Source organism: Talpa europaea (genome assembly GCF_964194135.1).
Source record: "Talpa europaea genome assembly, chromosome: 8".
Classification (NCBI taxonomy): Eukaryota; Metazoa; Chordata; class Mammalia; order Eulipotyphla; family Talpidae; genus Talpa; species Talpa europaea.
Genome location: NC_140075.1, coordinates 38,650,207 through 38,664,232, shown reverse-complemented (window position 1 = coordinate 38,664,232; position 14,026 = coordinate 38,650,207). Strand labels below are relative to the sequence as shown.

The 14,026-nt window shown below is 33.5% G+C and overlaps 1 protein-coding gene across 1 annotated transcript; it reads right to left on the bottom strand.

Moving 5' to 3' along the window:
• Positions 1 to 454: 454 nt before the first annotated feature.
• DTWD1 (DTW domain containing 1) lies at positions 455 to 11,449 on the bottom strand (the record flags this gene model as incomplete). Its single annotated transcript, XM_084239657.1, has 4 exons — positions 10,934 to 11,449; positions 6,397 to 6,540; positions 4,029 to 4,275; positions 455 to 702 (listed from the first exon to the last, which is right to left on the bottom strand). The coding sequence occupies exons 1-4, from the start codon at positions 11,195 to 11,197 to the stop codon at positions 455 to 457; spliced, it is 903 nt and encodes a 300-aa protein (XP_084095783.1). The 5' UTR covers positions 11,198 to 11,449.
• Positions 11,450 to 14,026: the final 2,577 nt, after the last annotated feature.

Sequence of the window (14,026 nt, the reverse complement as noted above, 5' to 3'; positions counted from 1 at the left end):
AGCACTAGGGATTGTGACTACAATTCTAGCTCTAATGATGTTTGCCATTAACTTCAAATAAATCACTTATGACTTCATTTTCAGTCAAGGGGATTCTGATGCTATCTCCCTCCAAAGGCGGTAGTGAGTGTAAGTGGATATTGAAAGATATTGAAATCTCTAAACAAATATCTAATTATAGCTAATCACACATGTATAAGTATAACCATTAAAATGTAGTAATAAAATTGATATGCCAAACTTGAGTAAACTTATGAAATAATTCTCAGTCAACATGATCATTGAAAATGCTTAGTTGTAACTTCCTCTTAAAGAACATAAGGTAAAATGAATGAAACTGAATTCTTTCAAGTGGTCATACAGATGATACATGAATATTTTCTAAGAATAAACAAAGCTTAATAAATTTATTGATTTTAGCAAAAATAAAATCACATAAATGGTTTCTTAAAAACTAATGGATAAGTTTTCTTGCTTCCTTGTCTCCAGAGCATTTGGCATTCTTTATCAACTGGTACATGAAAGAGTAGAAAAATAAAAGATTGTCATATTGTCCTCTGTATTTTTCTTTTAATATATCAGTATGGTAGTCAACCAAAAAGTAGTAAATAGCTTCAATTGTGGAAAGGAAGGTATCTGGTTTTCCCTTTTGATGACGCCAAAAGCAAGTTTTTCTTGTTTTCAACTCAACTTGTAACAACCCTGCCAAAGAAAAAGGAACAAAAGAATAAATATTTCTACTTAACCACAGGTGGTGATATAGTAATGAGATCTCTCTTAATTATTTTAAATTTTGTGTCAATACAATCAAAATAAAGGTAGAGAATTGGCTATTTTTCTTAACAATTATAGTATAATGCCAGGTTTAATAATATGGACTTCCCAACAACAAAAACAAACCATCCTTCCCCACTGCATGCCACCAAAGTTTCCTACGGTGAAACTTCAAAAAATGTCACTCTTCACATTTACCTTACATTTTATAATTAAATTAGGCACTTACCTTCAAATGTTTTATCTTGGCAGTAATGAAACAGCCTATTTCTCTGTAAAATTTGGTAAAATAGAATATACTTATACATTGCTAAGCGGACTCAAGCTCAGCATTCATGATAATATAATTAATAATACATTACATTTGAGGGTTTAAACTGAGGTTTAGAATCGGTTTATTCAGCTTAATTACATCAAATAATGGAATGTTTTAAAACCTAAGGGCAATGATTTATAACTAATATGGGTGGTTTCTTGTGAAAGTAACTTGGTTCACATACAAAGACATAAATATGCACAGAGCCCCAATTATCCTTTATTGTAATGAGGAGCCAGAGGGGCAGGGTTGAGGTAGAATATGCATAGATGCCAGAAACTAGTAATCTTTTTATTTCACTATTTTAAGGAAATAAATTCCTTAAATATGTTGTGTTTTCTATGTGATCTAGAAGGGAATAATATAATTTGTACAAATATGATTTTAAGCAAGCTTTAAGTACAAATGACACTCTGAAAACAGATATTGAACTTTACCCCCATAATTCCTTTTATAGTTTTTCTCAATTGTTTTCACGTTGTTTCATTTGATCTTTTTAATTGCCATATAAGGTAATTTTAAAGAAAAATGGCTCAGAAAAATCAAAAGGGTATGCTAATAATAGCTGTAACAAAATTATATAAACTGGAACTGTCACGAACAGTAATTTGCTGCTGTTACCATCCAAGGTAATGTGGTAGGCGATGTTCCAAAGGGCAGAGCCTTAGGGCTCTATCTCTATTAAACATTAGCAACAAGATTCTTACAGGCCTTAATCTCTTCCTCTCTCTTCCTCTCTCTCTCAGACACACACATAAACACATACACACTTAGAAGGACAAAGCAATCTTACTAGCGTGTATGAGAATTTCAGAGGTATGAACATATAAATAAAGTTCGCTAAATCTAGTCTAGTCACCCACATTTGAGATTAAATACCATAACTCAGACTCCAAAAAAAATCATAAACTTTCTTTTCTAAAATGATACACATTTTTGCCTGGGAAAAGCTCGATCTAGTTGAAACTGCTTTGACAACTGTCTAATACTATCTGGGTAGCTCTCTTCCTTTCTAATCATACATTGCACAGAAAGCCATCATAGAGGTAGAAAACTAAAGCTTTTAGAGAAATTACTGACAAAGTCTAAAGAAGTGAGTGAGGTGCAAGGGAAAAAGGGAAGTATATGAGCTCCTGTTTTCTTCACATTACTAGTTGCATTATTAAGGAATATAGAACAGCACCTTGAAATGATTATTAAGACCTAAGCCTTGCATACTCAGAGAAAAACAGAAACAATATTAACCAAAAGAAAGAAAATCCCCAATGTTCCCATGTGAATTGGAACTCTTGATATATAGAGAGATTTATATATATAATAAATACATATATTTATTTTTCTAAGCTCTGTCCACTAAACAATGGCATCTGTAGTGTTTGTGTTCATTGTTGTCTTAATAGTAAATTTACCATATCTTGGTTTATAAAAAGAACCACAGTTCCTTAGAATAATGATTAACTCTAGGTCTGGACAGGAAAAAAGTAAAAGTGAGATTAGGAAATGTACCAGAAAGGCCACAAAGGGCATGAAGAATACCCGCTGGCAAAATTTGAGACAGTATGAGTATCAAAAAAAAATAAAATAAAATAAGACCACAGTAGGTGATAACATACTTGATTAAAAGGAAATCAAGACCACAGTGATGTCAAAAGGGATGAGGGAAAAAGAATATGAAAAGAAAAAAAGGGAAAGCTTTTTACATAAAAATGCTAACAAAAGTTAAAAAAAATTAAAATTGTATCATTTTGTAATCCTAAATATAATTATTGATTCATGTAACAGTCATCAATGGAAACTAAAAGCACTTAGTGAAAAGCAAAAGGGAAATATACAGCTCCTAATCTCAAAGCATTACCCACAGTTACTAATTACAAAGAGGAAAAGAAATCTTTCTAACGGAAAGACCTAGCAATTACCACTATAAGTAATTAATTTATCACCAGTCACCACTATAAGTAATTAATTTATCACCAATAACGGAATGACTTATATATCATATTTATCTGCCTCCTGATTTGATGCAATAATGAATTTACAACTGCTCCTATGAATAGGGAAGATGTATAGTTTATCAGCTAACAGGTTCATTTCTGAGAGAAAAAGGGAATGCTATTAATAGTTGTAATAAAATAATCTAAACTGGAACTGTCTTGGACAACACAGAATTTATCTTTATAATAAGTATCTTTGCAAAAATATTTACACTGAATCTAATCTTGATGAAACATTCTGATAATCGACCTGCTTTCTTCACACAAGTCTAAGCCGTGAAATACAAAAACAGGGCACTGTTCTAGATTAAAAGTGATATAAAAGACATAACCAAATGGATGGTGAATCTACATGCTGTATCAGAGGGACAAATGCTACAAAATATATATTTTTGTGTAAATTAGAGAAAGGTGAATCTGTACTGTTTACTAGATATTACAGAACTTCAGCTAATTCTATTAGCACAATAGCAGTATTACAATTATACAGAAGAATGTATTCTTAAAAGATGTACAGAGGTATTTAAGAATGAACTATTTTATTTATTTATTTATACAATTTATTTATTTATTTATTTATACAAGCACTGGGTACAGTCAGAAGCGCAGGAGGGTGAGAGAATTCGCCAGAGCGGGGAGCAGAGCAGGCAGAAGGACCAAAGTACACTGCTGAGGGGAGCAGTGGGCGGCAGGAGAGGTCTGCTGTGCCATGCAGGACTCTCCTCTGGTGTCCGGGGAGCAGACGGGAATCATACCAGAGCTGCAGAGGCTGCGGGCAGCCTCGCAACCCAGCGCTCAACCGCTGTGCCACCGGGGAGGCCCTAAGAATGAACTATTTTAAATTACTGTAACAGTTCAAACAAAAATATATCTGTAACACAGACGGATACACACATACGTAAGAGAAAGAGGAAGAAACACTCTAAAAGAACATTTTTTGCCCTTACCTTGAAGTCTCTCATCAGTGAATATTTTGTTTGTTTGGTTCCAAGTACTATCTATAAATATAATTTTTTTCAGTGTCATGTTTTTGCACTTGCTGTCATTTGAGTCTGTTTCCTCAGTTTTCTTGCGCTTTACAGATGGTTTATCAGGGTCATTTTTGTCTTTAATGTTATTTTCAATCCTTTTTTGCAGATGGAAAGAAATATCTTTTATTGAGACAGACTTAGGCCCAGGAAAAACAAGTGCAACCTAAAGCAAAGAAAATTAAGTTATGATCATCAATTATGATCATCAAAATGAATAAGTGACTTAAAACTCTGAGACAAAAATATGATGAACAGCTGAGAAACAAGTATTCAGTTCCACTATAAGTGCTTCTTTAATATGGTGAACTTTTTGTTCTTCCCTAATAATTATAATCATAAAATACTACCTAAAAGTAAGTTATTTACCTATTGATAGAAGCCAAGTTAACTGTATCTTGATTCAAAAAACTATTGTATTCCATAATAGCAAAGCATAATACTTCATAAAGGAATCACTGAAATGCATTCAATATTTAAATACTGTTTTCACCTATACAGTAATAAGCAAAGATAAACAATACAGTCAATGCTAGTGAGGAAATTGGTGTAGTGGGCCTTTATTGATAGCAGGTTTAAATAGTATAACATTTCATAAAAGCAATTTGGCAACTTCACTTATGGGAATTTATCTTAATAAAGTAATTCTAAATATATATACACTCACAATATCAAAAATGTGTTAAAATATATTTATGATAGTAAAAAATTAAAACTAGAAAATCTAACTTTCAAAGTAATAGTTATGGTACCACCTTTCTTTCACCATATTTTCACTAAGATCTTATATGCTAGAGCCTCTAATGTCTGAACAGCTTCAGCCACAAAACAGACATTCAGCACAAAGGCTGGTAGAACTATGAGTATTTTAGCTCCCGTATTTTTCTCCAACTCTCAGAAAATTTTTTAACAAGAATGTATCATTATGAACATGGAAAAATTATAAAAACAAAATCATAATGAAAAAATCTTGAATTTATAAATTCAAAATTATAAATTTTTCAAATATTCACAATGCATACCTACACTGTATCTCTCCCATCCCCAATTAGCAAATCCCAAGGTTTCTTATTTTTCTTGGATTAGAAGCACACCATATCCCTTTGTAGAACCTTGCAATGTTTTGTTTAATTGATATAAATGATACCTAACTGACCATACAAGGACATAAACGTATTCCTAAATCCAAAACTCAGATAATATCTACAGACACAATATTCTACAAAACAATGTTAATAATTGTTAACACAATAAACTCAAAACAATGTTATCAAGAAAGGAAAACCAAATTCTTTCTGGAACAAATGAATGTATTAATTTTTAATTTTTTCCTAGATAAACCATACCAACAAACGGTTTCTAGGAAACCTAAAAGGGTTTACATACATATGTTCTTTCAGATATAGCCAAGGTCTATTTTTTTTTTAAAGATTTATTTATTTATTTATACATACAAGCACTGGGTACAGTCAGAAGCGCAGGAGGGTGAGAGAATTCACCAGAGCCAGAGCGGGGAGCAGAGCAGGCAGAAGGACCTAAGTACACTGCTGAGGGGAGCAGCGGGCGGCAGGAGAGGTCTGCGAGCCATGTGGGACCCTCCTCCGGTGGCTGGGGAGCAGCCAGGGATCAAACCGATGCTGCAGAGGCTGCAGGCAGCTTTGCAACCCAGCGCTCAACCGCTGCGCCACCGGGGAGGCCCCAAGGTCTAGTTTTTTGAGTGTTAATGCAACATTAGTTTTCAGTAACAGTTCACTGAAATAGTATTAACTATGTGAAAACCAATTAATAATCTAGAAATGAGAAAAGAAGCCTCTAGACAGCCAAAACTAATGTTATGAAGGCCACTACTAAAGATTTTAATTTAGGAACAATTACTGAGGATCCTTCTGTCTTTTCTTCTTTTGGAGAATATTAACATTTATGATATGGTTTTCTCAATTTTATCAAATCAAACCATCTATGTGTAGTATAAGCAGGAGAATGGAGAGGGGATAAAGTATAAGCAGGCATCGTAATACTAGGAAACAATAAAAACCCGAAGAATTAACACCTAACAGCTACGAAAAGTAGAAATGCATACTCAAAAAGGCATTAAGTATCTAGGATCATTTGATATATGAATACACCAGTGAAGGAAATTACATGTTGTTTAGACCTACGTAAGGACAACCCTAGGTCATTTAGAAAAATCTTGATGTTCAAGTAAGTTTGGAAAGACAGAGAACTTTAAAATTCATTTTTAGATTAAATGTTAAGAGCTGTAAAAAAAAAAAAATAAGTTGCCTACTTCATGGTCCTTTTCTTCATATTCTGGAATACAAGGATATGTGTAAATATTTACAAATTCGGGTGCTAAGAGCTTTGCATGTATAGCAGTACTTTTGCCATCTGTTTCATTTGGATGTTTAATGATGTCAATCTTCAATGGAAGCTAAAATTAAAAAATAAAAAGACAAATGAACAAATACAGAAATGATAATTTTATGATAAGAAGAGTTCAACGCTTAAATACTAAGTGCATACTAAATATAGTTACGGTTTATATATTTCCATGTTTCTAGACCAAAATGTTAAGAACAAGAGTCATATACAAACTCATTCATTCCTTTATATTGTTAATCATGTAATAAGAAAACCATTTTCAAAGCATTTAACATAGAATCTGTTTTTAAAATAAAGCTCTGAATTCATTTTCATTTCAGTTACCATAGGCATTGAATGCAATTCCTGACGTATCAGTATCTGTGCCAAGAATATTTTTATAATTCCTGTAGACTTACATTTAGTAATTTTATGGTATATAAAAAGGAAAAATAAGTTTAGGCAAAAAAAATGAGATCTACAATTCAGGTTAAAATTTTGTTCCATGTACATCCCTTGAGATCAAGAATATTTTCGCTTTTAGTGAGCATCATGATTCTCAGTTGTGGTCTTTATGAGCCCAAATGAAGTAATTATCAGTTGGAAAAACAGCACCAGAGTAGGTCTAGGAAGGGTACTCTTTATATAAAAAATAACTCTTCAAAATCATTTTGCCTATTTCATTTAAGGTTTCACTATTTGCCATAGATTATGTCTTTTCTCTACGCAAAAATAATACTTCTGCATTTCTTTGAGTTAGACTTTTCTACTATTTCACCAATTTGTTTGGTTTAGTGTTCTGTACAATGGCCATACACTTCTTACATATTTGTATAATAAGTATTCTTCCAGCCCCTATTCTGTACTAAACAGGCAAGATTCTGGGTATTTACCCTGGCACACACAGCTACATTACCCTGGAGTGTAAAGCCATTTTTCTTATTTAAAACAGCTTTATTAAGGAGATAAAATAAACTGTACATATTTAAAGCATATAAGCTACTGAATTTTAACATTACATTCTTGATCTTATGACGATCATCAAGACAATGAAATATCCATCACTCCCAAGTCTTCTTGTATCTCCTGCCGCCTTCTTTCCCCATTAACTGCTATCTACAGTTCTACTATCATGACAGATCAGTTTGCATTTTCTAGATCTATATGCAAATGAAATCATATAGCTTGTACTCTTTTCATCTGACTTTTCATTCATTGAGGTTTATCCATACTGTTGTGTGTATCATTTATCCTAGAACTATTGTTTCTTTAAGGAGCAGTTGCTGCATATTACTAAATAATCCTAATTTCATTTTACAGGAAAATTATGTGGAGAGCAGGAAGTGAGCTCCAAAAGGCCCTTATGTAATTCAAGTAGATTTCAATTAGAGTTTCAAACCGTATGTCATCCCCTGAGGCCTAGTGAGGGGTATAAGTTAGGACCAGTTGCTTCAAATCATCAAATGTCCAATTATGGAAAGTTTACTGTTCATGTATGCAATTCACAAATGATTTTACATCACTCTACTTCTGGTTGAACTCTACATAATTTTCCTCATGACCATCCTCAGTTGATAAATTTTCTTTCCCTGGGGTTTCAGTACAAGGTCAACATTATCTTATGCCAGGAAGGTAGGAAGGAGGAAAGAAAAAGAAGGCAGATGATAAAAGAGCATTCTATTACTAATAAAACTGACTTTCTTTTTTTTTTTTTAGTTTCTAAGAGCATGAACTTTATGTAACAGGTAGTATTTTTTTATAATAAATTTTATTTTTATATTCCCCATACAATTGCAACCTCCTTATTTTGACCCCAATCCCTCCCCTCCTGCCCCCTACCCCCCATAGAGTGTCTCTGGTTCATAGTTTTTTGTTGATTTTGATTTTCACTTTCTTAATAAAACTGACTTTCTTATATGACTGATGAGTAGAGTTGAAAGTTCCAAAGGCCATTAACATAGGAGATCAGCAGAGCTGGATATCTTGAAGGATATCATTTATATCAAAAACACAGGACCAAGTATTAATAATGCATTTTCTAAGTCATGAACCTAGCCTATTTATAAACTAACCTAATAAAAAGATAAAGTTTTATGAACTAAAATCTCTTCTGTTTAAGACAGTGATGTAAAACGTGTGTTTAAGAAGAACTCCTGGGGTGCAAGTCCAGGAATCCTTAGTTCTCCCTGAATAATACTGAATTTATAATACTACGAAACAACAGCTTAGAAACAAGTAAAATCATGGAAATATGTTTGCTCTAGCTCACAGATTTTAAATAAAGGTAGTTCTTAAATAATTAACAGGGTACAGAGTAACACCAGTTAAGTTGATCAGACACAGTTCAAGTAAATATATTCTGTTTTCAAAAGGGTAAAGATCAATCTGTTTTCAAATACCTCTGTTTCCGATAAAAGAGTTAACACCACTGCTTTGCATAAATATATCAAAATGCCATTAGCAGGAAGCACTAAGCCTCTTTCAATGTGATTATCAACCTTCCTAAAGTCATTTAAATTCTTTTAAATAATGATGAGTCTTTCTTTTCCCTTATAATTTTTTTCTCCCCTTTCAAAGAAACCACCAATAGCACCATTTATCTTTGCTTATATATTTCTCATGGCATTAAAAAAATCATAGTCTGCATGAAAAGATATTTATGAATTTATTCCCTAGACTAAAGTTTAAAGCTGGGGAGGTACTTTTTCATTATGTAGTCATCTCCCCTTCCTAAGCAAGCTATCTAAGAGCAAATGATGAATGACAGTTAAAAAGTAGCAGAAATTAGAAATTTTTGTATAGTTTTCATTACCATTAGTATATATTAACATACTAAATTTTACATATGGCCATTATAAACAGTCATAGAAAACTGCAGTGCCTAGTAGGCCACTTAGAATTGACCAAACATTAGCAGGTATTTTGAATCAATTCTATTAAATAGTGCACATTAGACCACATTTGATTTGGAAAATAACCCTCTATTATTAAATTATTATAAAAATACTAGCCCTGTCAAATACCATTGATATTAATTATTCTGATCTGCAGTCATTTTAGAATGCAACCCATCTTATGATAAAACTTATTTTTTAGAGATAAAACTTTTAATTGGATAAATATGCTTTACATGACTTTAAATAGTAGAATAATTCTATGTATACTGCAAAAACTATACTTTAGAAATGTAACATTCTTGTAAGATAAGAAATTTAAAAAAGGAATTATTATCCTCCTGGCTTTCCTGAAGTTTACAGTCCATGCTTCTTTATTTTGGATAGTAATTTCCATTAAGTGTTAATTTGGGCTCATGAGGTTAACATGGACTTGCCAAGATGACATATAGGCTTAACTCAGTGTTAAGATATTTTTCTTACTTCAAATTGAGATGAATATTTATTTTAAATATTAACCACTTAATACTAAATTTTTCAAATATAGTTGCAACTTATTTTCTTATTGGTAACTTCTAATAAGTTCATGCATAGAGTTTGGTCTCTCTCAAGTCCTAACAGGCAGGGTAAAACTTTTTTGATTAATAACTAATTGTTTAATGACTCCTATAGTTAGGTCAGTATGAGGCACATTAACACACAAATAAATGGATCGAAGGGAGGGAGGAACACAGCGGAGGGAGGTGATGGTGCATTGGTGAAGGAAACTCCATGGGGACTACACCTGAGGGGTGGGGAGAAGCAAATATTGTTTAAAAATGAACAATGATGTTAAAAAAAAAACTAATTAAAAAAATAAAACACTTAACAATTAAAAACTAAAATATTTACAGCGGGTTAAAAAAAGTCTATTTTGTCTTTTATGAGAAAAAAATAAAATTATTTTTGGATTACACAGACATGACGGGGTATGGACCTTTTACAAACACAAGAACAGCACTGGTAAGCAACAAAAAGGAAAGGGTAAACAATTCAAACCAATTTTTTAAATTTGGTTTTTAAGCATTACAATTAAAGCATAGCACAAAAAATAGTCTTAGGCCTTTAAATATTAGTTTAGCTTAGTTCTGATCACTGATATTTGCTCCATTTCCACATATAGGACATACAAGTCAAAGAAAATCAAGCCTAGTTCCTTTAAGATACGTTTTCTCAAAGAGGGGCTGAAGGACCTGAGGTAGTTTTTCATGTTCTTTCAGGGAGTCTATAAGGTACTCATGTTTATACCACATTTTTTTATGCTGTAAACAAACTATAATCATTAATTTTAAAAGTAATTGATTTCATTAAAAGCGATATTCATCTTAGATCCAATGTTTAGGCAGTGTATACCTCTTTCTAGAGACAAAAAAATAAAACAATAGGTTTAGCTGTCTACGGGATTAAATTTTCTATTATATAACTCATTTCCACAATGTTCTTTATCAAGTCATAAACTGTAACCGAAGTATAGAGGAGATGTCTTTTTAAAATCTCTCTATTTTCAAACAATTTAAATTTCTTACCAACCTTCACAACTGGCATCTGTTCAATAGGTACATTTTCAACTGGAACGTAGCATGTATAACAGTAGAACATTCTTGAACCCCCACAATGGAGACATTTTGATCTCCCATTTTGCTGAGCTTTTTGAAGAACTTCTTGGGACGCTAAGCATAAGTTTCGAAGAGGGTCCTCTGAATCTACAGAAGTAGTTTGTGACTGCTGTACTTCCCCAAATGTTGAATTATTTTCTTCCCTTTCTTTGAGAAATACAGGTGGACTGAGGGACATTTTTCATTCAAATGAAAGTATAACATCAACTCTAAAACACATATCATAGATGAACTGAAAAAAAAAAGGGAGGTATAAAAAAAAGACATTTATTCACTGCTCCTACAAAGAAAATTACTCAACTCACAACTGTGTTCGGCTTTTGGTATTTATTAATAAATGTTAACAAGTTTTAAAAACCACTAAATTAGTATGCTTTAAAATAAAAATTAAAAAGCAATTAATTCAAAAGAACGAATTACCCTTTTGGTCCCTTCCTCCATAAAAACAGAAAGGTGCTCTCAAAAAAATTATTTCAAACATAAAGTTTAGATACTAAAAATCCATTTTTCAGGAACTTTTTGTTCCAGACACAGGAATTTTGTTTATTATGAATCTAATGGTTTAATGTTAGCATCAATCAGGAATATATTCAACCCTCTAGGCTCTGATTCTGAATTGATGTTGCATGATCTCAAATCTCAACCAAAACACTAATGAAAACGCAAAGTTCCAGCAAAACCAGTAAAATCCCATGAAATCACCTGGAAGCCTTGAACTTTATCTACGATACTGGTTTACTCCACGTGAATTAAAATTTATAACTAAACAGTTATTACATTGTGGAAGGCATCTATGTAGTGCCAATTATAATTTATAAAATACCCTAAAAAGTGAAATATATGCCAGGGAAAAAGTCTAACCTTATAGATTTTTAAATTGTATTTACAGAATAACATTAACAATCACTCACTCTCAGAATTCACTGTTTTCAAAAAATCTGTATCATTCAGATTCTTCATTAAAAGACGTAAAGTAGTAACATAGTTTTGCCACTTAAACATTTTCTTCAAAGACGGATGACGACTGCCAAAACTATTATTCAAGTACTCTGTAAGCATAGTATCTTTCAAGGGAGAAAAGAGACTGGGGCCCTTTCGATTTGATATGCATTCCAAAGCTGTAAAATGATTCTCTTATTATAAAGCCTCATGGCATTGTGGTGTTTTAACTATGAAGCTCCAGGCACTTTGAGTACAAACACTGGACAGGAGAAATGCTGTGACTGCAACAGGAAACTTTCTGTGGTCTGCCAAATAGAAAGTGAACAAAATGTCCAGTGGAACACAATATACAACATGATTTACTAACAAGAAGTTAGTGATACTAATTTAGTTACTCATCAGGAGCTTTTTATAGACTGTAATTCCCAATGAGCTTGAGACACAAAGAGATGCAAAGAAAAAAGATGCTGATATTGAAGGAAAAGTAAAATATATTTGCCAAATTTATTCAAGGGAAAAAATAAATGACTTTTCTCATTGGGAATATTCCCCACTACTAGGAAAAGGTGATGTATATAAGCTGCTTCCTTTTCTTGGGTTAGATCCTTTGAAGATGACGTGAGAGTCTTGGACTTTATCTCTAGGAAATGCATATTCAGACACAATATTTTGCAGTCAACTTCATGTGGTTTATAGATTGAGTCCAATCACAGATCCAGATAAAAAAAAAAAAACCCTAACCTTAAAAATTCATTCTAAGGACAGGAGGCAGTCTAAAAATTCTGTATTTTTTCCAGAAATCTAATCTTCTTTGGGCTAACAAAAGGTCAACTCACTGATTTTAGGAATTTAGTCAATTAATTACCTACCAAGTTGCAACAATTCTACCTTGCACATAGTCTAGGCTTAAAATCAGTATCTGGACGGTCTACAGCAATCTCTTAAATCTCTATTTTTGCACTTATTCTTGGTTCTATATATTTAACATGAAAAATGTTGGAGGTGTCTTTTAGTGAAGTTATCCTTCCTAGTGGTCCACTCAGAATTCTTTACTGATCTCCTCCTATCCCTGGAGGGACTAAATACTTAACTGAAAACAAACAAACAAAAATCTCCAGGGTGCATTTTGCTCCTTAAGTACCCTTGTGACCCATCTGCAACCTGCATAAGCAGCAGCCTGGCAGAACTTTCACTTTTTTGCAAAACAATAATGCAAAAAGGTCCCAACTACAAGTAGTTGACTCACCTTCCAATGGAACATCATACAAAGCCCTTTATACTATGTATTATGGACCAATTCAGTAAAACCCACTTCAAATTTTCTTTCTGGGATATTTTTAAGAACCTCATCACGTGATATGTTCAGCTCTTTTTTTTCCCCCAAAAACAAATACTAGGTACCACCTTTCCCCCCCACCCCCGGCACAGGATTAAGCAGCCCCTTCCAAGCCACCCACCATGTAGCAGACAACTGTCATTCCTTAATTTTTGATGGCACACTGGGGCTCTGACAGAAGTAATCCCTAAATGGTGTGGTTTTAAGTCAAGCAGCATTTACCCTTCAATCCCGTGGATTAGGCACTTTCACGTGTTAAATAATCGTCCTTCTTGTCCTACAGCTCCAAGAGCTAACTTAGACTTAGGGCACAGCCTGATATTTTAAATACACTGCCCAGGTACTTGGCCCTAAGCTTCTCCTTCGTTGTGACCAACCCCCCGGAAGCCACTCCAGGAAGCAAAAAAATAAAAATAAAAAAATGAAGAACCAGGAACTAAGTTTGCCAGGGTGGACTTTCCTTGGGGTGCAAAGCACCCAAAATACATTAGGAGGGGTCTCTGCTCGTTTTCTGACTAAATATTTGGAAACCTTTTTTCCAAAAGGCCCGCAAGCTCCTGAAAACGCAAGCGCCCACGTCAAAACCAAGGGCCCCCTCACAGGCGACACCCGGCGCGACCGCCGCTAGCGCCCAAAGAGCGTCCACTCCCCGCGGGCGCACGGTTAAGTCAGACCACTGGTCCCCAGCGAGTGGGGGGCGCGGGGCTCAGACCTGCACAGCCCAGGGGT